This window comes from Lepidothrix coronata, unplaced genomic scaffold (genome assembly GCF_001604755.1).
Source record: "Lepidothrix coronata isolate B3197 unplaced genomic scaffold, Lepidothrix_coronata-1.0 Scaffold7, whole genome shotgun sequence".
Classification (NCBI taxonomy): domain Eukaryota; kingdom Metazoa; phylum Chordata; class Aves; order Passeriformes; family Pipridae; genus Lepidothrix; species Lepidothrix coronata.
The window spans coordinates 8577379-8604924 of record NW_016690187.1 but is presented as its reverse complement, the minus strand read 5'-3'; the positions used below and the strand labels follow the sequence as shown (position 1 = coordinate 8604924).

Sequence of the window (27546 nt, the reverse complement as noted above, 5' to 3'; positions counted from 1 at the left end):
TCAGATGAGGTGGAAAAATGAGTAGCAGCATACACTAGCCTACCCTCTTACAGCATACTTCCATCTCTATAGGATTTATGCACACTGGGAGGGCAGTGTGGTGAAATTTGCACTGCCACTGCCTGTGTTGTACCTGTTCTGTGGACAAAAGAGGCCTTCAGTTTCCAGTGATGTCAATCTGGCACCTTTCACGAGCACTACATTCACTTTAAAGGAAAAAAAGTGAAGTTTAAAAGAACCACAGGAAATAAACTCAAAACTTATTTAAATAACTCAGGTTGTGAAACAAATTATTAAGAGCAAGATGTGTTCAAGTAAGACTATTACATTGCTAATAAGCCTTTACTCCAACACATCTTGTCATCTTTGTTTAGTATCAAAGTCTGAAAGTTATTTAAAATGGAACACAGGATAAAAGGGTATGATCCTAAAGTTCACACGTTGTGAAATAGGAGTATGCTCCTATACTCTAATTTTACTGCTATATGCAGTTAGTGCTGAATTTTCAAGTCTGATCTGAGCCATAGTTACAAAATCATTTCTATTTCAGATTTCATGCAAAATTTTAAGTTCCATTGAGAATCACTGTCTAAGAATGGAAAAACTTAACTCATTTTGACTTGAAATAAAAAGTATACCTGTAACTGGCCATTTAGTGAGCTCAGGTCCTCGGCTTTTTTCTCCAATGACTGCACCCAGACTTTCCGTTTCTGTCGGCATCTGGAAGCAGCAGCCCGGTTTCTCTCCAGAAACTTTCTCCTTTTCTCATCAGGGTCTTCATTGGCAGCTCTTCTTCGCCGACCACCTGTGTTTGGTGTTTGTGGCGTAGGCTGAGCTGGTGATGCCTGAAAACAGTAGAAAGCATTAATTAAGTTATCAGTATAATACCTCTCATGACTTAACCTACAGCACTGGTATAAACAGTCATCACATCTTAAGAAAAGCATTCAGCACATTTCTAAATACATTTCTTCTGTGGAAAGTTATGTCCATTTAACTCTACAGCTACGGTTGTAAAACTTCTACCGTATTTACACTCCTGATCATGTTACATTAACATATTACACCCAAAATAGCTTTCAAATTACATTTAGTAGGAAATACATTTTCTATTTTTGACTCTTCCAAAATACTCTTCCCACAAACCTCATCACAACTCAATTGCTTAAGCCCACCACACAGAAGCTGTTTGACAAATGCTGCCAGTGCTGAGACTCACTGATCCCTGAATCTCCAGATAGCAATTTCCTATTTGTTGATGTGTTCCCCACCACTGAATACCAATTTCCCTTAATCCACCCACATATTATGACAGGATCAAAAAATTTCAATACTTCAAATTATACATTATGCTCATTTCACAGCTGTATACAGAACCTAAACAAAGATTTAACAAAACATGATAAGAATATAATGGATCTTAAAATCCTTTAATGAGATAAGATAGACAGAACGTAACTGTCTACATGACATATTCACAGGTGCACCTTCAGTCTAGCACAGTAAGAAAGTTTTTCTTTTTAAATTAAAAAACCCAAATATGTATCAGTTGGCATATCAATTTGGCATAAATTCTAGACAGCTAATAATAAAAAAATCTGGGAACTCAAATCTGCCTTTTAAGAATGAAACACTTGCAATTTTTTATTAATACTAATTGTGAAATAACCATAAAATAATCAAACAGCAAGATTTCCACCTTGAAAATTCTGCTATGTGATATTACAAAAATATTCTTTTAAAAACTGAAGGAAGTATGGGGAACAGCAGCCATAAAAAGGAGATAATTTTATGATGGGTCACCCTTTTCCTTCTTTTGTTCCAAATATATTTCTTTTGATACATTATCTGACTTTACTGGCCAGTCTAAGAATGTGAGGCTTTCACTGCAGATACAGGTCCTTCTGGTTCTGGATCCGGTGTGTGACTTTTATAAAACCAGTATTATGCTACAAATTCTGAAAATAATTCTTAGAGATTTTTTAAAGCATTTTGAAAACACATTTCAACTGGTTTTTTTAGACATAGAACAGCTGCAATCCTCCAGGATTCACCCAGGGAAGTCTGTCTTTCCTCCAGCAGCAATCCCACTTCCAGTCTGACTCAGAGGTCTTGCCTTTTACTCCCCTGTTCTCATCTAACATCCCAAAAGCACAGCACACTATACCTAAAATCAGAGCCCCCCTTTCAGAACCTGAGATGACACAGTACACTTAATCATAGAGCTGAAACTCTTCATGTGCCAGCCCAGAAAGGATCTTTCAAATAAATTAACAAAGCTGATACCTGATGGAATTTAAAAATTTCTAAGAGCATTTAAACATACAACATGTGCAACAGAAATACAAAATAAAACCACTTTTTTTCCCCCCGTATATATATTGACCAGTTGTACAAATTTCAGCTACCACAGAATCTCCTGTTAATGCACTCCAGAAAGCAGGACTTAGTCCTAAATTTAAGAAGATAGATAATATTTATTTTGAAATGATCGTCTTGGATAACAGATTTTAGAAGCATTTAAGAACATGTAAGAACTATAAACACTTTACTGCTACAGAACTACTGACTCCAAGAGGAGTGCATTAACATCTATTTCACAAATCAAGAGTAAATAAAAAATATATTTATTTGCAAAATAAAGAGAGGGTGTAAAAAGTACATGTCCACTCTGTTGTCATACCGGTGTTTCAGTTGTTGAAGTTGCAGGCTGTTGTAGTGACTGTGGTCGTGGTTCCTCTGACTGAGTCCTAACCAACCCACTCGGATGTCCCTTGGCAGTATCTCCATTTGTTACCTGAGGGTGCTGCTGGGTCAAGGCTGCTTTCAATCTCTGAAAGCAGAAAAAAAAGAAGAGGGGAAAAAAAAGAAATATTCTATCATGCTAACTTAAGCAAATAATTATTTATACTAGTAGTTACTTCCATTTCGGAAACAGGAGTTCCACCTCTTACACAGTTGTTTCTTTTTACAGGCTTTCAACAGTGATCTAGGCATATACCTAATAGGTAACAATTTTTGGCAAGCATGACAATAGCAATAAGGCTTACATAGGATCCCAGAAAGAAAGGGATTGTAAGCTGTATGGAGAAGTAAAGAGAAAGCCTCCTTCTTGATGAACTGTGCCCAAAAGTAGATTTCTGGAAGGCCATGAACAAACACTTGCTGAGACTGGTAGCACACAAAGGTGTGCTACCACAGTAGTTACATGTGTAACCACCACACATGAAGGAAAATAAGTAAAAAACAGAATGCAAACGTTTTTCCATTTTAAAAATTCTGGTATTCTCTATCCATTTAAAATAGCTCGTTATGCCTCCACTTTTTCATGGTCTTTACAAATACTCACCTCTGAAATCCTTCCTATGGTAATTAGATGAAAGCCAAGATGTTTGCTGAAACATCTTAAAAATGCACAAAATACTTGTGCAGGTTATATGTAAAAACTATTTATGTAGAAATATGCAAGGTAACTCTTATGGCATGCTATTTTACAGTAAAAAAACTGCTAAAAGGTTTGATGTTCTTCCTTTATTGTACACAGCCACTACGAAAAACAGAAAGTTTCCCAGAATGAAGAAGGCAGTTTCAGAAAAGTACACAAACCAAATTTACTGCAATTTCCCCAGAGCCCAGCTTTAACAACAAAAATTTAGGATAGCTGCAAGCATTAGGGCAGGGCTACAAAAATTTCCAAGATAACGTGTTCATAATATGTAAAGCACGCTGAAAGCCCGTAGGTATTTAACACTCAAGAATTAATTTGTACCTTCCTAATTCTTCTTGGAAAACAAGCTAACAAAAAAGTTTAAGTTCTTGTCTCCATCAAGGCCCAAGTGTTTTCTAATTGTCTAATAAAATTGCTAAAACCAAACCCTATGATCTTCCTGCAACAACTGCAAAGTTGATTCCTCTCCCTCCTTCAACTAATCCTGGTTTCTAAATGGTATTTCTAAGCAACCACCAGAACTACCAGGGAAACATAGCACTTCCAAGTCAGTTTGTAAAAAATATTTTTAGAAGAAAGTAGCAAGTTTTTAACGTTAATATGACAATATTCTTTCTAAAAGTTATTAACATATGATTTTTCCCAATATATTTTCATTTATAACCTGAATTGCTCTAGAAATATTTCTTGTATTATAACTTACTGTTAGGACGTGACAAACTTTCATCAGTCATCATCAAGAGAGTAGTGACAGTAGGAATCAGTTGTAACAAATCAGTTACAACGTGTCTACTTCTGAGGTTTTAAAGGGTATGCTCTCTTTTATTTCAAGCCTTCATATTAGGAAATTTTTCAACGTTACTGTTTCAAAAATTACTTGCATTGGGTTTGCACAGCAAGATTTTGGAGGGAGTGGGGAAACCTGATGACAACCAGGGTTTTTTGGTATTATTTGGTTGTAGGCAAACTAAAACTGGTATTTTCAGATAGCTTAATAGCTTCTAAAGTCTTGATTAGGAAGATTTTATTGTTCATGTATATCCTTGAAAACAAATCCTCACCACATCTGTCAAAATTTGGTAGGACCAGATCATTCCATCAAGAGCTCACAGAAACAAGATAATATACTCCAGAAACAATTTGTGAAAAACTCAGATCCATATTTCATATCTGCCACAAAAGCTCATCAGAGTAATAACCCTCCTTCTCCTGGGTGTTATCCTACCATCTGCTGCTCTATTACTTATCTTTATTTTGCAACTAATTAACAGCATAATCTTCTAAATTCAGCAAGTTAATTATCATTATTGTGGTCTTTGCAGCATCATCAGTCCTTATGAAGTCTTGTCTCTCCACCCCCAGAGAACATATGAAAATGAAGTAGGTTGTGAGAGGGTCTGTTTCTTTAGAGTAGGCTCATTAGGTGTTTGCTGATTAGCTCGGCATGCAGAGAGACAGGTCAGAAGAATTCTGCTGAACACAAGGTCCCATGCCGGGCTCCAGCAAGTTAATGTTGGTTTCTGAACATTTGCCAAGCTGCCCTCTGTCACTTCTCAGTAGAAACCTCCTGCAGAAAGTCTACTGGTTGCCCACTGAGCACAAGGTATTTCTCAGATTGTGACAAAAGGTTTTATATGCAAAGAAGGAGACTGAGGAAAACATTCAGTGTTAAAGCAACTTTTAAGTTCTTCAGAAACTTCTGCAATACACGCAGAAGGGTCTGAACATTGTCTGCACTCACAAGCTGTACACTCAAAAAAGGATGTTTTACAGCTGCAACTCAAGGCTCATGTTTCATACACCAAAAGCATACAATTACAGATCTTCTCACAAGAGCAGAAGCAATTCTGCAACATTTAGAATCATGCATCCTTATCTTAGTGACAAAGTTTTTTTGTTTTGTTGGTTTTGTTTTTTTAAAGGCAGCTATTGCATCTACTTCTAAGCCTCTCTAAAATACCATAAAACTGACTTATATGTATGATTTTACTTAAGTATGTGAAAGTTAGTTTCTTTAGCATAACAAACATGGAGTCATGTCAGAAAAACTGACAATTTATATTAAGCGTGCCACAGAAATCTGAAACTCATTTTCACTTCTATTGAATGTCATTCTCAGTACAAGATGGAAGGGTATTTTCAAAAGAATAGCAGTAAAAGACAGCTTGTGTCTGAATAAAATCTCTAGTCATTTTTCACTTCAGTTCTACAACTAGTAGAAGAAAGAGGATCCAAGAACATTCAAAACTATAATTAACAGTGTCTTTCACAGGTGTGACTGGACCAGCTATATTCACTACAATAACTTCAGTACTGGGGCAATAAAATTAAAACACAGTCTAATTTCATGTGATTCTTCCACAGCAACGAAACACATACAGCACTGTACATGTTTCTGTGGTGAAGCAGACACTAAGATTGTGCTTAATGCACTCTTCTACTAAATGTCAGCTGTTTCAGTCAAGAGCCTCTTGCAATAATGTCACCAATCTAAGGATTTGGCTCACTGCATAGCCAATTTTTAAATTTCTGTCTGTCATCGGTTTATGATTTTTTTTTAATGACTTTTTTTTCCCTCTCAGTCATTAGTCCTTGCAGTTGACATATATTTTTCTATCTGCTATTTCACTCAGTGAACCGTTCCAAAATGCAACTGTCCCTCTATGGAATTCACATGACCAACTTAAATAGTTAAAGCAACTTAAATAGTAAAAGACTATTTCAGAAAAAAAAGAACCAAGTTCTAGAGGTAACATCTCAGTAACTCGCTTTACATGAATAACCAAAATTGCCATGCTGAAGGAGTTTGACACTTCAGATTGAAAACTTTATCAAACATAGAAATAAATACACAGTTTTGTTTATTAAGTTTGGACACTCTAATCTAAAAACACTTACAAAAGCTATAAGAGAGCCCATTTACCAAAAGGAAAAAGTCTCCAAAAGCTGCCCACAGTGGGAAAAACTACTCAGCAAGTATTTTAGTTCCCTTATCCTTAAAGGGTTTTAAGACTTACAACAGCTGAAGAAAAATTTTAACTGTGCTCTAGGAAGGCATCCCATGCCCATTACCAAAGACGTCTTCTACCAGTTATTTTAAGCTTTAGCTTTTAGAAATGAAAATATCAATTTGTTTTTCTAAGGTTCGGTCATGAATTTATAAAAAAAATATACACTGCTCTTTGTACAATTTGGAACATGCAGCTCATAAAAAATCAACAGGTATTCATAAAAACAGAGAAAAATGTGTTGTTTTCATGTTAATAAAAATCAATAAATTATCCAAATTCCTATTTAAATAATTAAGTTTCATAGCATTAGGAAATAATGGCACTACAATCTCTAATTTGACTTTAATTGGTTCCCAACTTCACTTAAAAAAAAAAAAAGTCACACAACAGTAGGCTTTTGTAAGCAGGTAAGAGAGAAATAAATGACTGCGATAAGGAATGAAATCAGAGCATGAAGTGCTTTTCTTACTACAAAACTGCATTAGCTCCTTGAAATGTCATGGAAGACATGAACTGCAGAAATACCTTCTGCAAAGGAAGGCCCAAAGCACAAAAGCCTTTCTGGCCACCAGGGCTCACTGATGGCTCATATTCAGCTGGCTGCTGACCAGCATCCCCAGGTTCTTTTCCAAAAATCAGCTTTCCAGACACTTTGCCCCCAGCCTGTAATGCTGCCGGGGGTTGTTATGATCCGAGTGCTCATACAACCATCCTCGGCCCATGCATCCAACCTGTCCAGATCCCTCCACAAGGCAGAGCCTGCAGATCAACACTCCTGCCCAAACTGGTGTCATGTGCAAACTGACTGAGGGAGGGCTCAACCCCTTCATTCCGATCGTTGATAAAGATATTGAACAAAACTGGCCCCAACACTGAGCCCATGGGAACACCACTTGTAACTGGCCACCAACTGGATTTAACTCCATTCACCACCACTTTCCGGGCTCAGCCATCCAGCTATTTTTTTTATCCAGCAAAGAATATGCCTGTCTAAGCCATGGGCAGTCAGTTTCCCCAGGAGAATGCTGTGGCAAACAGAGTCAAAGGCTTTAGAAAAGTCCAGACAGACAACACTGACAGCCTTTTCCTTGTCCACTAAGTAGGTCACCTTATCACAGAAGCCAAGCAGGTCAGTGAAGCACAACCTGCCTTCCACAGATCCAAGCTGGCTGGGTCTGATCCCCTGGTTTTCCTGTATGTGCCATGGGATGGCACTCAAAATCATCTGCTCCATGACCTTCCCCAACACAGAGGCCAAGATGACAGGCCTTTAGTTCCCAGGATCCTCCTTCTGGCCCTTCTTGAAGATGAGCATCACATTTACATTACATTACTCCGGTCACCTGGGACCTCCCCAGTTAGCCAGGACTACTGGTAAAAGATTGAAAGAGGCTTGGCAAGCTTTTTCACTAGTTCCCTAGTTGCATAACCTCAAAACACTCATGTAGTCCTCCTGAGTTGCCTGCCCCTTCTTCCACAGGTCATAAACTTTCCCTTTTTTCCTGAGTTCCAGCCAAAGCTTTCTGTTCAGCCAGGCCAGTCTTCTTCTCTGCTGGCTCATTGTTCATCACAAGGGGATGGCCTGCTCCTGTACTTTTGAAATTTTCTTCTTAAAGGATGTCCTGAACTCCTTTGCCCTTCAGAATTGCCTCCCAGCATGAGGGAGAAATGTGGCTATGGTAGGCAAAGAGACAGAGGACATGTTCCCAGTGTTCTGCTAACTTAACCACACTAATAAATCCACAAAATGCAGAATACCATTAATGCACAAAACACACACTGTTCATTTATTAAATTTGTAACAGCTTGTATTTCAACACTATATGTGAACTATTAATGAAATAAAAAACAAACTGTAAAACTAAATATTAAGTCTTCTGTTGGCTTAACCAGGAACACAAGTGAAAAATAAACCTGGTTACCATACCTTTGCAGAATTGAGTATGTAGCAAGTAAAATTATTTTCAAGAAATACATGAAAAAGAAGGGGGTTGATATCACAAAGACTTAAATTTTAAAAATTAAATGGAACTTTGCATTTAATAAACCATCACATATCTGCCAACAATACATCACATGGCACAGAGACTTAATCTTCCTGTTTGGAAGCTCTTCTACATAAACATTAAGTTTCTCATTAAATTGCTTTTACTTTCAGAGTGATAAGAAATTAAAATTTTTATTTTTTGCGAATAGGCACTATATAAAAGTAAATGAGCGTAAGAAATACACATAATTCTGATATTCTTGAATTCTACTCATGCTTGATATTAAGTGACAAGAAAGGAGAGAAGAAATACTGCAAATACCCTTTTTACAGTCTCACTTTAGAAAAAAAGATAAGCAATCACTGAAGTGCATATATTAGCTAAATTGTAATGAGAAGGCTAATGAGACTGTTAAAATTTAAGTCTAATGATTTTTGTTTTTCTTTGCATTTGAGTGATTGCTTCTTTCAACTTGAGATCAAAGTCTTTGCCACATCCATGTATTTCCTTTCTGCCCTTAAAAGCTTTTTAAGAGCAAATCGCTCAGTAATACACTTAAAAACCTAATTTCTTGCCCATCTGAAAAATTATTTGGAACCAATTCCTCCTGGATTTCACAAAGCAGAATTCAGAGTATAAGTTTCCTAACTCTAAGACATGCAGTTTCTGAGAAAACAGTTCTTGTTTTCACTCTTACATTCTTCTTTCCTGGATTTAAGGTAAACTCATTTCATCAGAGCTGGTTACATTTAGATATCTCCTCAAATATTAAAAGATTCCTTTTCCCATTCCCGGGGGGACAGGGATGCACAGAAATACACCTTCTTCCTTCCTGTCCCTCTCTATACTCTTTCAAAAGTCCTCAGGTTCAACAGAGGAGGAAAATGAAGAAAGACCTGACCGCATCAGGCCCAGTCAGTGCACCAGTAACCACCTCTTCTCAACAGCTTCAGTACCTGGTAAATGTGGTCTAGTGTGCCCACTCTACTGGAATCCCATTACTTCAGACAGCAGAATAACCAGTATTCTCAGACTCACTCTTTTTCATATTGTGGATTGAGAAGAGAAAATGGGTAAGGAAAGACAGCCCACAGATTTAGGACAATAGAAATGAGGTATCAAAGAACGTTCAGGGCATCCTCACACTTAACCAATATTAATGTAGAAAAATATATTTTATCTAGCAGGTGTTCCTGATTCTTTTTTTGCACAGAGTAAGAGTTGAAGGAAGACAAACACTATTTCAGAGGACAGATACTGTTTATGGAGGCATCTTGTAAATATGTAACTGGTTAATTATTGTTTAATAATAGGTTTTCTATTGCTTTAGAGCAGCTGGAATAAACAAACAAACGAGATAGCAAAAAAAGAGAAGCAACTACCTAATGTTGCAGAAAATTTTTCAAGAAATTGAATAATTCAAACTACCATCATAAAAGTATCACTACTATTAAGAAAAAGAAACAAACAAAAACCAACAAAGACAAAACCCCCAAAATTTCTTTTGCTTGTTTTACTAATGATTTTTCCAAATAATCCTCAAACCCCCCAAAATACCCAACACAACAGAAACAACCTCCACACAGAACAATTTCTTAACTATGTCAGTAATACGTATCTAATTACAAAACTCTTGCCAGGTGGATTATATCCAGTTAAGATTCTGAAAACATTTTTAAAAAAACCTTTTTTTTTCCTAGTTTTTTAAGCAATATCATGTTCTTTGGGAGGAAACATACTCTGCTTTTCTGAAGGAAATGTTCACTGTTAAGATGCTACTAATCTTGTCTTTCTTCCAACTAATATTTCCCATCCTCCGATACAAGGAGCAAGAAGGAGTTCAGTTAAAATCTAATGAATTTAAAAGAATGTTTAAAAATAAAATCAACAGAACTAACATAGGCTGAAATTGGAAAGAGCGGTAAAATAAATGCAGCTGTTATTATTCTGCTTTTATTAAACCTGTACTTGCAGAATTTAGACTAACAAAAGAAAACTAAAGCTGTTTTAAAAAGCAACAGAATTTCATTAATTTCTGAAGTTATTCTTCTTGAGGAATAATGGAGTTTTTCACTTACCAATTTAGCCTCAGACTGCACTGGCTGTGGGGAGGAAGGCCCTGGGATTCCTGGGATACTAGGCACCATGGTGACAGGTCTAACAAGCTGACCAGATAAAGTATAAAAATGAAGAAAACCTGAGTATGTTATCATAATAGAGAGCATATGACAACACTACCCTCTGAAGCCAAAACAGCTATCAAGGTGCTTATAACTAAGTTCTATGCTGCACTTATGCAAATCTGCTCCACTTTCAAATTAATATAGCATCATGCTTACTTACTGGAACGGCAGCAGGGACATGCACATTAGAATTTGTGATAGATGCAGGAATAGCAACAGGCATGGTTTGTCCATTAGGAAGATGTAACAGCAGAGGAAAAGGACCTGGAACTGGACTGAAAAAGGAATGAACTATATAAAAGAAAACTTATCCAGAGAAGAGAACAAGTTTACACATTATTTTAAATTGGTTTGTTTCTTTACAGGTGTAATGTAATATTCATTTGGAGATCAAAAATATGAACTTAGTGATGTGGAGAACATGGCATTATATCTCACATGTAGTGAAAGTTACATGTTTCATGTGTAGTAAAGCACCACATTACACCAAAGCATCTCAAATTCATACATTAACTGCAGAAACAGTAACAAAGTAAACAAGATTTTCAAATTCTGCAAGAAAACATTTTACTAAGATTTATGTAACTTACACTATTGGTCTATTAGATGATGGAGCCTGGGTAATAACAGTACTAGAAGTTGGTGATGGTATTGCCTGTTGAATAATAACACTCGAGTCAGAACTCGTAAGCAGTACATTAGGAACTTGTAGTGATGCTGGACGAACTATTGTTGATGTAGGCTGTGCAGTCTGCTGCAGTGACACTTCCTGAGAAAAAATAAAGGTTAATCAGTTTGTAAATTACAGTTAGAAACCACTAATGCCGACTGTTAAATGAACACAGTTTGAAGGAACAAATGAGCATTTCAGTAACATTATGCAAGTAGAATCAGTTATACAATTAAAAACATTAAAAAAAACCCTTCTAGATGAATCATTTAAACCATCAAAGTAAAATTTGTTCCAATGACAGTGATTTTAGCTTTATGACAAACCTGGAAATTTATGCTAAGTCTGCTATTACTTATAATTCAGTTTTGATCAGATTTTAATTTTTTTTTCCAACAAACACATGGTGCTATCAACACCGTCATGTTTACCCACCCTCCAAATAAGGAAAACATTTTATGGTGTCCTTATGTACATTCCAGTTTCAGTCCATTGTTCTGGCTTCAAACAAGAGAAACAAGAGTTTTATGGTTCAGTAATAATGACAAAAAAAAAAATCTGTTGGTTTTTTTTAAGCTTTTATCCTTAGCCCATGAAGCTCTCTTAACTAGAGTGATAAAAATACTTGGAGTGTTACATTCAGAATCCTGCAAAAATATATACGTATCCTGATGCAGAAAAAATTTCTTGGGCACAGGACTTAAACATTTTTAGGTGCAAATAAAAGAGTAGACAGAAATTACCATAGTTCTTAGCTTAGTAATCAGGTAAAGTACATTATCAACTGAACGTTGTACTTGCATTTGCTATTTCTGAAAAGCTAGAAGGCCTTATTGTAACCAAAGCCTTCCTTCTCAGAAAACCCTTGATATTGTCAGACTTCAAATTTACCTTCAGACTGGCTTTTTACAAGTTATTTATTCTTTTGACAATAGCCACTGCAATCAATGACACATGAAATCACATTCTTAAGACCAGCAGACCTTTGCTCTGCTGTTTCATAGAATTTCATAGAATTAGCTGGGTTGGAAGGGACCTCCGAGATCATCAAGTCCAACCCTTGATCCACTACCGCTGCAGTTGCTAGACCATGGCACTAAGTGCCACATCCAGTCTTGTCTTAAAAACCTCCAGGGATGGAGAATCCACCACTTCCCTGGGCAGCCCATTCCAATGTCTGATTACCCTCTCTGTAAAGAAATTCTTTCTAATATCTAACCTAAACCTCCCCTGGCACAGCTTAAGAAAATGTTAAACTGTAATTCAATGAAAACATCTCATACCTGCGTCATACAGGCTGCACTGATTATTATTTCCTCTGAATTAAGCTAAAGTTTTGAAAATTCATCCACAAAGCTTTAAGTACTAAGGTCTTAGCTCTCTTAACAGATTGCTTTTCTTTTTGTACATTAATGTAAAATGTGTGTCCTCCTCTGAGCAATTTGTAGAACTGTAAGTTTGCTGGCAAACTGCGGCCTTCACAAAGGAAAGGACTTTCGATGAAATTTTCTCCCTCCAACAGCTGGATTTGTCATCAGGATTCACTAGTTCATTCAGTCTTTTCCCCATGGAACCTAAAAGACTATTCACAGTGAATGAAGAGTTTTTGGAGACTAACAGTGAGCTGAGTTGAGGAAAGCAGGAATTTTTTTCTTTAGTATCAATCTGAGATATAATATTGGAACACAGTACCTAGAATTACAGATAAGCATTCAGTAAAGAGAAGAAAACATCCAGGACAGAATGGCAGAAACAGAAAAACCCAGAGCCCAATGCGTACTCTTAGGACAAGATTAAATACTCCTTTGCAAATCAGGAATTTGGTAGAACAGCTATACAGATCTTACTCAGTGAGAAGAGTCTCAAGCGAAAACATAAATGAGACTGAACTGTTTGACTGTGGGACATGAGAGGAAGGCATAAGTGGAAAACACTTGCCCTGATAATCTTTTGGTAATGTCCAATTCAGAAATTAGCATTGTATCATTCTTCACTGGTTTCAGCTTACCCTTTCCTGCCTGCTGTTACCCCTTCCTGCCACTATTACCTCTCATTACTGTGAGCAAGGAGCCAGTAAAAACTCCGTTCCCATTGCAGGATCTTGACAGAGGAACACCCATATTTGCCTCTAACAGCCAGCTGAGGTCTTTTCCTTGTTCCTCCTTTCATCTGAAACATCTTCATACATGGTAACCACATATATAAAAAAGTACATGCATTGTTATAAGTGCAGTTATATGAACACTCCAGAATAAACAGCTATCACAAAGAAATTCTGAACTCCATAAAAGAGAAGAAAAGGACAGTTGGTCAAAAGCAGCCATGGAGCCATGTATACAGATTCAATAAAAAAACCAAACTAACCAGATATTCACACACTGTCAACAACAGCAATGCCATAACAGCCCCTTCTGTATGGGTTTGTCCCAGTGGCTTCTCTAAGTACCTCTGTATGTGGATGGTGAAACAGCTATCAAAACAGAGAAGGTCAAGAAAAGAAGAGCCAAGAGGCAGCATGTGCAAGTCTCTCAACAACAGATAAGCTCCAGAGAAAACCATCCTTGCAGCAATTCATGAACTCAGAACACCAGCTGAATCTGTATGCTAGCATGAACATGCTGTGCAATTCAGACAACATTCAAAATTACGGTGGCTCTTATATGCAAATCAGGACTACAGGACTGTATATACACCTGATAAAGAATGGACACTTGGAAGAACTTCCACAGAATCATAGAATGGTTGAAGTTGGAAGTGCCTGTTAAAGATCATTCCAGTCCAACCCCTCTGCCATGGCTATGAATATCTTCCAGTAGATCAGGTTGGTCAGAGCCCCAGCCAACCTGATTCTGAGCGCTTTCTGAAGACCTACCTAGAAGTCACTGGCATGTCAGCAAAACCTTCTACCTCTCAGCAAGCAGCTGGGATTGGTCTCCCAACTGTTGCTGCAACCAGGTAACAATGTACGAGTGAGCAAGTAAGTTATGACAGTCTGTGAATACTTCTTTGTTCTTCGTAACAGTAACTTAATTAATGGGTGTTCTAATAAATAGTGATTGTAAAACTGCATCTCTCCCTGGCTTGAACTCCTACTAGGAGAAGGGCAATTTGCAACTTCTAGACAAAGTGCTCTACGAAAACCAGATTTTAGCAAGAGTCGGAAGATGCATGTATAAAATTCTGAAATAAATCTGTAAAATTCTGAAAATGGAAACCTCACATACACACAATGTTATTAAAGACAGCATTTATGTTTTGTTTAGAAGATCAAAAATGATCTTCAACCATTTAAGAAATAAAACATTTAATGACGAGTGTGTTTATGCAGCTTAAAAAGTATTTTTAACTTCCTCTTTACATTAACCTGCTCTATGCTATGCTGAGAAATGCATGCAGGTGCTAGTTACTGCAACAACGTGGCAATAACATAAGCTGCAGATTTAGAAGTATGACTCTAAAGGAAGCTGATATTTTACAAGCATATAAAAACAAAACCAAAGGCCCACCAGTCTGATGGAAGATACTAATTGGTCACCAAGGTATTGCACTAATGAAGATTAAATTTTGCCTGGAATAAAATACATTGAAAATATATTCTGCTGAAGAATAAGAAAAACAGAGATGAATTTGCAGTCATGAGACTAAGTCAAAGTGATCTCTACCTTTAGCCACCCATGCAAAATAGATTAAGCCTATTCAAAGGTATTAGAAATTTACTGAAAGGACTTCTCCAACTCCTTTATTCTTGAAACTAAAGCTCACTGTATTGGAAAATACTTCACAGAACAGGATAGCTACTTAAATTTTTCAGACGTACATATTTGCAAGTATTTTCTATTTAAAAGCAAATATCATGCAACAACTTTCTAATGCTATCAGTAAACACAGGGAATTCCTTATAAAGAAATGTAGAGGGCCAGAACTAATACGTTATTACTAATTCACTATTACTGTAAGAAAACTGGTTTTCAAATAAATAAATTAGGCAATTAACTACCTGAAAACAATGAAGCAATTTTTAAAACTCTGTTGAGGGTCACCCTTTAAAGTACTGTTAATAAACAATTATAACATTTGAAAGCTCTCACTATTATTTTAAGGCTTAAAGACTTCATATACTTCTAATGATACCTTGGTCTATTCAAAGCACAGTATCAACTCTTACTGAAGCCTAATAGAACTCATGGAACTCTTTGAAACCCAGGAAAAGAATTAAGCAGTTTTTTAAGAATCTCCAAGGAATTCTTTTGACAACTACAAGGACAATTAGAACTGCCTTGCACATGCATTAACAGGCTGTAATCATTTCAGGCTGTTAAAATATATTCAGCCAACAAAATAGATACAGTGGTGTACATATTTTAAAAACAGCTAAGTCCTGGGGAAAAAAAATGTCTCCTTCAATAAATCTAAAGGAGAATACAAAATGCTGAGAAAACAGCAACACTCTGCTCACATTTCTCAACTTCTACAGGCCACATTCAGCAGCAGCACCACATTCCAAGCAGCACCCTCAGCCTTGCTCAGCTTGTCTCTACAATCAGACATCAGAACAGCATTGAGCAGCAGCACTGATACAGTGACACACTGAAATTACATCATGAATGAGACAAGTTTATAAATACTGCCAAGCACTGAGATATACTTTTCACTTGATGCTAATAGATACTGAACCACTACTGTATAAAGATATTAATATTATCGTCTGCCAAAATTAGACTACTGGGAATAAGTATTTGCAGCAAAAAAACCAAACTAACCTCTGAAACAAAGAACAAATGAAATAAAGACAACTTATGATTTGGACTATGATTCACTTAATCTAAGCAGTTCTTTACACATACTTCTTTAAACTACTTTTACTATTTTTGAGACTACATGATTGCTTTGATTACCCATGATCACTCATCCTTGCTAACTAATAAAACTGAGCAAAGTTTTTTAAGGACAAATCTGAATGGAAACTCTCTTCAGTTTCTGTCACACACTCCAGGCTGTTCTCACATTGGTTCCTGTTGGCAGTATAAGAGAAAGAGTTGAAATCAGAGAGGTTCAGACTAGATCCAAAGAAAAACACTTTCCTCACAGGAACAGCTGGTACTGGAGCAGTTCAGAGGCTGTGCAGCCTCTCTCCCACAGAGGTTTCAAGACCAGACTGTGTAAAGTGCTGAGTAACATGTTCCGATGTCAGAGCTAACTCCTGCTTTGAGGAGGAAGTTGGACCAGGAAATCCTGCAGTCCCTTCCAAACGGAATTACCCTGTGATCCTAAAATATCCTGCTGATTTTTGGGAGTAAGGTATTTGAAGTAAGACAAGAAACGATTAATTTCACTAATTTTGCTGCATTTTATGTTCTTCAAGAGAACTCCACATGATGAAAACATTGTAAGTCACATATTGAAGTGATCATTACTATTAAACCATTTATTTATTCATTAAAGCAACAGTTCTAAAACTGATTTGACTACAGCATCCTCTAGTGACAGACAATACCTCAGTCTTCTATGAGTATTAGGTAAACTCTAAATAAGCAAATGCCTGGGATCACTTTTAAACACATTGCTATATCTTAAAGAGTATAACATTTGAAACAAAATTACCTGGTGCTTAGTTTTGTATACTTTTGTAGAACATCCCCTGCTGTTCTACAAAACAATTTTTGGTAAAACATAGGCTAAACAAAAACATACACATGTAGGGTCCAAACTTCTGATGTTATTTAAAAGAAAAACCAGTAAAACAAAAAAAACTTTCTTTGGGTTTTTTTAACAAATGATGATGCATAAACAGGAATAAAGAGCCCCTTTAGTGTTTTCTAACATAGCGTGAATCTTAAATTTGACTTCCTTTCTAGGTTTACTGGAGGGAAAGAAATAATTGCAATGAACAAAGCCAACTAAAGAACTGAACAAATGATCTACACTGGAATAAGGCTAATGAAAACTCTTTTCCTTTCAACCACCTAAGTGGTGTGGCTATTACCATGTACAACAAACGTACAGATCATCAGAAGCTTTGAAAAATAAATTCCCAAAAGAGAAAAATAAAGGTTCTGACCTTTTCATCATTGGTAGTAGACTCTGGATGAGGTAAAGGACTATCTTGATGAGTTGTCTCTACAACTGAAGGTTCTTCAATCTTATTTCTTATAATTGGTGTCGCAAGAGGAGACAGATCTAGAGGCATCTGTGAGAAACAATGTAAACCAAAATTACTCAATCTCTAAAAAATTAAACTAAGCAAGAAAATGTAAATAACTAAAGAGAAATACCAGTCCATAACAACACAGGTGCTGATGTTTGAAAAATGATGTTTGCAGATGAATTACCAGTCAAGGTTATATTACCAGCAGCTGCATGAACACCAATATTCAGTAACACCAATGTCAGACTAAGTATTTTCTTCTTGAGAATTAAAAACATTCTTAAAGTTTTCCTTTCCCAAGAGTCACAAGAAAATTATAGCTGAGGAAGGATTGTGTTACACTTAAATTACAGCTAAAATAAGGTACTATCCCTCTATAATTTACCAGACTTCATGCCACAAAGCACAAAATCCTAACTATATTTTCAAATCAAGAAAAGCTACTATGGACAATTAATTTCAAGCTTATTGCAGCAAATAATTATTGAAAAAGCAATTTTTATATCACTACACAGGCAAAATCCACTGGGACATCTGAAATGCCACAAAGAAATTAAGTTACAAAAGTACTTAAAGCAATACTATAGATTTGAAAGCCTACACTCCTGTCTAGTCTGCTATCCAAATACTTTTGGAAGAAACTTTCCCCAAAGCTCATCTTCTTTTTAAGTTCTTCCAGATGCCTTTTTTTTCAGTTCCTACTTTTCCTATATAATATATTACTAATAGAGAGGGAGGACTGCAAGAAGTGGAATCTCTTCATACCATATGTGAACATGAAACACTTCAGAAAAAAACAAACTATCAATCCCCTAGGAAGTGTGCTATTTTTCCACACTGTGCTGTGATCGGTTATTATATAATTCATCCAGAGATATGGCAGGACTGTGTTTCTTCTTGTAACAGAGAGGGCAGGTTGGAAAATTAGTATCAATTAAAGAAATAGACAAAATGTTTAAAATACTTTGCAATACTTACAACCTCCCCCAAGACAGTGGTGAACTATACAGAAAACACAGTCTTAGTAAATTCAGAATCAGTTTTACCATAAGTCATGTTATAAAACCAGCATATATCAATTAGAAAAAATAAAATTAAAAATCCATGATTTGATACAGTTGTGGCAACAAAGCAAGGGTGAGGCTTATCAGGAATGGATAATAATCCATCTTATTCAGAAGTACCTCTAAAAATCTTTACTGAAACGAAGTAGATGAAGCTACTGATTCTACAAAATCTGTATAAATGAGTATAAAATTGTATTTTTTATCACTTCCTATGGAAGTCAACCAGGTAATCAACTAAAGGCAAAACTATTCAAAGGGGACATTGAACAAAATTTTTTATTTGCAGAAGTATTTAGATTAGATACTTTAAGAGCTAAGACAAAGTCAATGTGTCCCACTGTGCATGCTAACTATGCAAAATTAATCAGGTAAACTAACCTTCAGAAGAGTAATCACAGATTTGTATTCTCTCCATACAACACATATAAGCAGCTAACAAATGATTATTGGTATAGTTTAGAAAGCAATATATAAATCCAAAGTTTGCTTTTTGAATGAAATTTCTGATATAAAAAAGTAGAAGCTTTGAGAAGAAAAAGTGTTTGAACATACTTTCTTAATGTCATCTTCAGAAGCCTTTTTAAACTCATTTTCAAAAGGACTTGCTAATTCATTGAATAAGCCCACTTCTTCACAGTTCTTCAAGAATCGAGTTGGTGTTGGTGTCTGATCTGAAATGAAGTGTATAAACCCCCCACAATTTTATTTTTAAAATACCATTTATGAACCTACTTATCGTAAATACTTTTCAGGATACAAACAAACAGAAAGAGATGAGGAGGTTGGAAACTCTTGTGCCTTGCAGGCGGCTCCGTTCTGCCCTCCAGGGAGGCAGCCAGCAGGCACACTCCACCTGCTGGAGACAAATAACTGGAGCATGCAAAGCAGTAAGCCCCTTACAGTTTTGGGAGGGTATCAAAGCATTTCTTCTGCGTCCACAAACCACAGGGAGCTATTCTCAAGTGCACAGCAGATCACTTCAGTGAGCAAGCAGGCTTTATTTTCAAATAAAGATAAAGCCCACATGAAGGCTTTTAATAAAGAGAGAGAAAAGTGCACAGCTCACAGTCAGTTTGCTTCGTTCTTTTCACAATTTGACAGCAGTAGTGACTACTTTCCAGTGCATGGAACTTCTAAAGGGAAGTGAGATACTGTACACAAGATCATATTGACTCCTATGATGCCTGTATTATCAAGCTGGAATCATAAGACTTCTGGCATCTGGGTGCCCAAATGAAGCACTTCATGAAGCAGTTTCAAAAATGTCTTTATATAAAATCTGGTACTACGTAAATTTGCCTTATTTTACTGTCATTACCAGGTCAAAATTAACCACATTTGCCACAGAGTTACCTGTATTTAAAATACTGTAATGTAGTATTATTATGTGTAGTTACTAATGTAACCTGGTGTTTCCAACAGTTCCTGCACTGGAATGTGGCTGCACAGAGACAGACACTGTCATGGTTTCATTCTCAAACACATGATTATTTGACAGGTTCCCTTTCTTATGGTATAATTGCCAAGGAGCACATTAATAATTTTAAAATTTGTAACTGCTAGTTGAAGAGCAATATTTTTTTGTCTGCTTGTCCTAACAAATTAGGCACTTAAAAGGAAAACAAATAACCAGAAAACATCTGAAAGCCTTCGTGAAGTTCATTTAGGCTGCTCCACCACTGAAAAAACCCCCAGCCTGACTGTAACTTTAGAATACTTAGCACATGCTATCTACATTCAAAAACTTTAAAATTTATAATGCAATCAATCATCCATTGGTGATTACTTCTGATCCTGGACAAACGAGAAAAGTTAGTTACAACTGACCAAAGATATATCATAAATTCAGAAGTGGAAATACAGTAAAAGTATTTTGAAATTAAGCTAAAATGAAAACAAAAGATTTAATCTTTCTTCTACTATCCCATCTGAAGAATAATAATTACTGATTCATTCTTCTAATATCACCATTATATGTTAAAGATGCTGTATCTTCTAAAATTTAAGAGATAGGTAATATCAATCAATAATTAAAACCGAAATAGAGTTTAACCCCGTTACAGATTCTCTTAGCCATAGCCTTTATTAGCCTGTTTTTACTGAATGCTTTTTATGTGATTTAATCAATTATTTGAGTATTGATAATTTAAAAATATTTAGATTATATATCTGAGCCAAATAAAAGTAACTTATGGAGAATAATATTGGCTTCAAATGAATTATGTAAGAAAATATTACCTAAGCACACACTGTAGTGAAGAAAATGTTTCATATTCTCTTAACATAAGTCTATGCTTAATGTACACAAAAATGCATAAAACATATGCCCATTTCAGCAAAAAAGGGAACAAACTAGTTACAAAAGTATATACTAACCAGCCACAATGACACTATCATTACGAGCCGGACCAAATTTCAGTGTCATCTCATGTTTATGTTTATGGACAGCCAAATGATCCTCATTGGTAAAACGCTGCAGCAGAAAGTTTTAAGAAACAGAAATTTTGAGTGTGAACAGAGTAAATGACATGCCACAGAAAGCAACTTTTACAACACAAAAAGCTATCCTTACGACGTTAAAAGATAACCCTTTTAGGCAGATATGTCTTGCTCCTTGGTCAACACTACCAAGCAGAAATATAAAACTCAAATGATGTTCACAGTAACTAAATATGATATCAGGGAAACTGTAGTATAAGTACTTGAATTCATTCAAATTGCAAGATAGAACTTAAGAGTGCTGCAGACTCCATCAACCATCGGCAAACAGCCAAATGGATCTTGACAATGTCTAGTAATTCATTACCACTACTTCATTACTGCATTGTGTGTATTATCACAATAATGAGAATTGATCTGTAATCACAAACTTCACTGTATTTAACAGCATAAAGACAAAATAAACTATAGCTCCTGCTCCCTGACTATTTACTACATAAAATAAGGGGCAGATAGAATGGGAAACACCGGAACAATATCAGACACTGAAATGCTGTGAACGAACTAAACTTACCAGCACTTTAGAAATCTGTCAGGTTTTCAAAACTATGCTAGTTTTGTGCATACTTTTCCCAAAATTCGGGGTATGTACTATAAAAAAGCAATAAGCAGGCAAACTAGGTGCTGTAAAACAGATATTCTTACTTTCACTAACCTGAAATTTGCTATGCATCTGCAACTGTGGGTAAAGTTAGTGTTTCAATTGACATAATCTAAGAAAATGTTTCCCAAGATGCAGGTTTCCTAAAACTGAAATTCTTACTTTTCTTTGTGAACATTTGAGCCTCAAATTATGTTTCTGGTTATGCCTCACTAATCTAAGTCACTCCACATATATCTTATAACAGATACAATCAGAAACCAATACATAAGCTTAGTTGACCTGAGAGTACAGCCATTCAGAATGTTTGCGTGAGAAAGGTCACGTGTATGTGGAACTGTGAGGGAAATCAAAAAATCCAGGATCTCTGTGGGACACAGTGAAACAGGCCAGGGACTTTTTTTTTGTTAGAACTCTGTTGTCCAGGGTTCCAAATACCCAGCTCTCCATAACTCCTGTACCCTATCTCTACATACAGCATAAGACAGGACATAAGTCTCATGCTAAAACAGTTGAATGCATCTTTCTGTTTCCACTAAGCGATGGACAAGGTCTTTCAGACGGAAGAGGATTTCCAGATCCTGACTCTCTCTATTCTATAATATGAATTTTGGAGAATCCTATCTATTCTGGAGAAGCCTTGCCCATTTACAGGGACGTGAACTTTGCTCTTCGCCTGCACTGCAATCCCAACTGCTGTAGCCCCATGATGTGTCTTCTATGAGACTTATTTACTAAAATACTTCTGACAGAGCTTACATCACAATGAGATTCAAACAGGATGGGGACAAACATGCTGCTTAGGAGAAAGTAGTCCTCTTCTCTTACTTTTGATGTCTCTGAACATATGAGACATAGTAAGAAATCTTACTCCTTCCCCGCTTTAAATACAGAAGGTTCTGTTAATATAACATTAATGCTGTCATTCATCATAAGAACTAAGTGTTCAGAATAAAAATGAGAGTATTTTGAACTCAAAATCCAACTAAATCAAAGTGCACTAATAAAATGAAAAACATCTTGTTTAAGAAATCTATTCTATATAAAGACAGAAGCTATAATATAATGAAAAGATTCAGTTTATGAAATTAATTCTATATAAAGGATGTCCATCTCATGCAGTAGATAATGCAAAGTCACTTACTTTCAGGTTACTAAATTAAAGTGTTAAGACAGCTTCCTTTTAAGCAACCATCTCCTAAAACACTCCATAACATTTTTACTTTTCTGCTCACATTCACCTCTATATATACTAATGCTATTTACTAGAGCACATTAAAACTACAATAGGAATTGAAATACATTTTGTGGCATGAATACTGTTAGCATCTTCCTATACACAAAAATATACATAAAACAAAATTATGCCATTAAATATTTGCAATCACCATAGCTGTGAAGATTAGTGACAAGCAAGCTCCACACCAACACTGAAGTATTCTGGAAAATACAGGTTACCTGATACAAATTAGGTTGTTTCTTGATTATTTTTTTTAATGAAAGTAAATGGATAAACACACAATATGCTATAAATTCTTGCTGTCACCTGCTCTTCAGCAAAACATACTTTGTAGCAATTATCATCATCCCCTTTTCTTCAATCTCTAAAAATACATTTCCCTGTTATAATTTTATTTGATTAATGTTAGTATCTTCAGTTCAGACCATTACCTGGCCACATCCAGGGGCAGTGCATAAAAAGGGTTTGTCATCACTCATATTCCACAGGTCGTTGTGCTACCTGTATTAAAATTAGAATTGAACAAATTTTACAAATAATGCAACAAATTATCAATACCTCAACATCCACATTTTAATATTCCATGGGCAAGAATTTCTGCCTTCTGGCTATACTAATATTCTAAATACCCAGGATTCAAAGAGTACGGATTTCAAGCTATGTCAGGAAGGTACACAGAACCCAACAGAGACAGAGCAGGTTTTGAACACACACTCAATCAGAAATGCAAGTGTTCATATGTGACATCAGTAACTGTAGAAAGTATCTGAAAACACAGTAAGACAACTTGTCACTGAAATCAAATACATTGTAATAATTATCCAATTCCCACAATTAAAAAAGTATAAAAGCAGGAGACAATAGCAAGTAGTCAAGGTTACGGTTCCAACAGAAGAGGAAGTGTTGATTCCTTAGTCTTTTCACAATCTTTATTTAAAGCTCATCTTTAAGGATAAGTTGACACTTAGCCCTTTGCATAAACTGTTACAAATTTAATTACAAAAACATGTACTTCAGTAATATTTCAGCCACTAAATTATTAACAGGCTAAAATATTTAAGATAGAAGAGATATTAATTATATTTAGTGCTATTTTTGCATACTCAGCCCACATACTAATACACATACCTGCCAGATTTCACACATAAACCTGTTTCATAGGGCAAACTATCATATCCTCCTTTTCATGGCAATGAACTGTAATTAAAAGAAGATATTAATTATTATGCATGCTAAAAATCTAATAATGCATGACTTTGTAAAGATAAATGACAAAATGCCCACTATTCACCCATGAAACACAACAGTTTTTCAAAGAAATGGTTACTTCAATACATCCTCTCTAATTAGTTGTGGCATCTGTGGCTTTACCCTGGAGGAAATACATTCATGTTTAAATGTGAGTATTTGTATGGAGAACTAACAATGTTAGTTCTGAACACTATTTAGCTTGATGAAGCAGATAAAGATAAATAAAGATGCCTTTATGATTAAAAATCATAAGCAGAATAAATCCATCTCTCCCCCAGTATGCTGGTCATGCAGAGTTGCAAGGCTTCTGGAACTGTCTAGCCATCCTAAGAATGCACACTTCTGGTACACCACTGAACACCAGACACAAGACAAATCAAGTACGCCTAAGCAAATTTCACACTTATTACCTCAGAGATCTATAGTGAATATGTTACCTCATCCTTTTGCCTGTACCTGTACAGTAAAAAACTGTACAGACTTTTTGGACATTACTTCAAGGAGGAAGGGACCCCAGTGTCCTTGGACATGTACATCAAACAGCAAAGAAACAAAACATGCAGCGGAGGAGATTCCAAACTGTCGCATCTAAATATATGTTTAACAGAATGAGGATACTGAGCTGAGATCACAAGTCAAGAAGAGATGAATGGCTGCCAGAAACTTTAAGAGTCTTTGGCACTGACAGTTCAGGGAAACAATTACGTCCCAAAGGAAAGATGCCAAAGCAAATCAGGGATGGAGACTGTTCTGCTGTTCTTTGCAAATAGTTCATAACCTGTCTCAAGTTTCTGAAAGAGTATTTCTTGAACTGTTCAAACTATGAACTTCATACTCTCACTAAGAAAGAGTATTAACAAGTTATGGGCAAGTCTCATGACTACGGCTTCAGGGTAAGAGATAAGGTCTTTATCAATGAAGTTTTAAGATTATATCCTTACATTATGTGGAACTTCAACAGACAATTAAAAGCTATCCCACAAGCTTATTATCCTTCTCCAGCTATGCAACAATCTTATTTTTTTAAACGCATTCTATCTCATTGAGATCTCAAAAGGAATTTGTTTTTTTTAAAAATCTGTGATCAAGGGACACCATAAAGTTATATAAGGCTACATATGCCACCATATGCTAATATACACGTAAGGATTATGAGCAGAAGAGTTACATCCATATCAAAAATGTCTGATGGCGTAAGAAACAATTCTGGGTTTGGGTTTTTTATCCAAACGATGAAGATTTTGATTAACCAAAATGCACGTAGGACATTTTTTCTGCTGTTACTGTATCTTCTTGTCAGTCTCTGAGAAATGCATAGTATCAGCCATAAAATCTACTCCATCCATACTGTTAGCATTTTTCTTAGGTGATAAGATGTAAAGGTCAATTTTTTAAGTCTGCTCATTTTCCCTTTTAAAGGAGTATCACCAAAGCACATATTTGCATATGAAGTTGTTGTCTGGTTCCATCTGTTGGTTTGAGAAGCCTGTGAATTTTGAATGCCTGATATATAAATTAAAAATCAATCCTTGTGAAAAAGAAAAGCAGTGCCGTCTTCCTGGCAAACTTACTGGAAAAAAAGTTGGAGATAAATTCATGTCCTCATCTTTGTAACATTATTTGATTACAGGCCACATGGAATTTTGTGAGGTAATCCCTTGTAAAAAGATTCCAGCTAACATCTGAAGAAAAAAATTATCTTGAAGCACTGAAATTTTTGCACCTAAAAGAGTGCTCACATTCCAAGCATGACCTCTGACATTTTAAATCTAAATAGAAACTGGATCTGACAGGATGGAAAAACAAAGGGTTTGCATTCATTAGTGTTGCCAAATTGATAAGAATTGTATTTATGTATTACAAGGACAAATGCAAAGCTTGCACCTAGAACAAAATAACTCCATGCAGCAGTGGAGGGTGAGGGGTAACTGGCTGTCAAGCAGCTTAGGGGCAGAATCTCTAACTCCTGGCGGTCAAAAAACTGAATGTGATTCAGCATCATGTCACTTGCAGCACTGAAAGCCAACAGGCTACTGGGATGAATTAGCAAAGGCACAGCAACCAGATGAAGGGAATTGATTATTCCCCTTTATCTGGCACTCATAAGGCTACAGCTGGAGTGCTATATCCACTGTTGAGCCCCTCAAGACAGTTGATGAACTGGAGAGAAACCACCCAGGGCCTCATCAAAACAGGAATATCAAGAAGCAAAGTTTGTTCAGAACAGAGAAGGAAGGCTAAGGAAGGATATACTTGCTATCTCATACTATCTGACGTATTCATATAGACAAGACAGATCCAGACTTTGTGTAGAGTACAAGAAAAGGATGAGATGCAACATTCACAAGGCACACCAGGCAAGTTAAGAGCAAGGTACAGGTTGCCCAGTGGGGCTGTGGAATCTCCATCCTTGTAGGAATTCAAAATTTGAGGGGATGAAATTTTGAGCAACCCAAGATAACTCTGAAATTTAAAGTATACCATAGAGATATCATAGCTAGAAACAGAGGTGAACAACCGCAATAGACAATCCAAGCTTGGGAAATGTTCTGACAGCTTTAGAAGAGTCTGCATAGTTAACTTCACAGCCCAACAACTAAAGCTGTTGCTGCTACAAAATACAAACAAACCTTTGCCTCCTCTTTTCCTTCTGGATTACACTGCCTGACAGGCACAGCAAGACTAACACACAGAAGGCAAATTTTCAGAAAAAAATGTTTGTAATTCCCGCTCTGATTTCAAGAGTCTCTGTTGGAAACTGGTTGCTCTGAGTGAGAATATCACAGTAATACTATCCCCCTGAAAACCAAAATAGCAACTTAAATGCCATCTTGACAACAATGTTAATCACCCAATTAAATGAGAAACAAAATACATAAAGTGATTGCCCCATCAGTAGAGGTGAATTATAGACACCTTGGACTGTTACCAGGCAACAGCAAACACCTTGACCCACAGAAAAAAAGATGATTCCTGGAGGAATCCAATCAGAATGCGAAACTCCAGCCTTAACTATCCTCTTCAGACAAAATGAACATTCAGTGACATGATTCTTACTACAATCCACTGAACTGCAACTTTCTTCTGTCATCTTCCAACCCTACATTCCTTTCAGTAGCATAAAGAAGTCCATACAAAGAATCTGAAGTCATACAGTAACAGGATCTGAGCTGAACATGGGAAAAACATGAAATAATCTTGGCAATATAATCACCTTCGGTACTGAAATCAGAAAATACTCTCGGCTTTTTTGGTGTTTGCTCCATACTTTCAATGCAAAAGTAAAACACTTTCAAAGCATGCCTATTTAAAATGTCATAAGCCTCTTCTATTGCTTTTGGAATGTAAATGGTGCAGTAAAATATATAAATAAGTACATATACATCTTCAAGATATATATAATACAGAGAAATAAAAACAAGGTTTGCAAGTAATTCACTAAT

General features: G+C 36.1%; 1 protein-coding gene across 7 annotated transcripts in view; it reads right to left on the bottom strand.

Annotated features, from left to right (window-relative positions):
* ATF2 (activating transcription factor 2) overlaps positions 1 to 27546 on the bottom strand; it is a 47724-nt gene that overhangs the window by 14440 nt on the left and 5738 nt on the right. For 4 of the 7 annotated variants that reach the window (XM_017837165.1, XM_017837175.1, XM_017837192.1 and 1 more), the window contains exons 3-12: positions 23981 to 24049; positions 23284 to 23353; positions 20889 to 20985; positions 19065 to 19183; positions 17359 to 17487; positions 11221 to 11399; positions 10791 to 10905; positions 10526 to 10612; positions 2684 to 2833; positions 639 to 845 (exon numbers count right to left, since the gene is read on the bottom strand). In XM_017837165.1, coding sequence (XP_017692654.1) covers positions 639 to 845; positions 2684 to 2833; positions 10526 to 10612; positions 10791 to 10905; positions 11221 to 11399; positions 17359 to 17487; positions 19065 to 19183; positions 20889 to 20985; positions 23284 to 23331 — 1131 coding nt within the window. In that variant the 5' untranslated portion in view covers positions 23332 to 23353; positions 23981 to 24049. The remainder of the gene's footprint in view (positions 1 to 638; positions 846 to 2683; positions 2834 to 10525; positions 10613 to 10790; positions 10906 to 11220; positions 11400 to 17358; positions 17488 to 19064; positions 19184 to 20888; positions 20986 to 23283; positions 23354 to 23980; positions 24050 to 27546) is intronic. The other 3 variants (XM_017837198.1, XM_017837217.1, XM_017837207.1) reach the window with 3 other exon arrangements.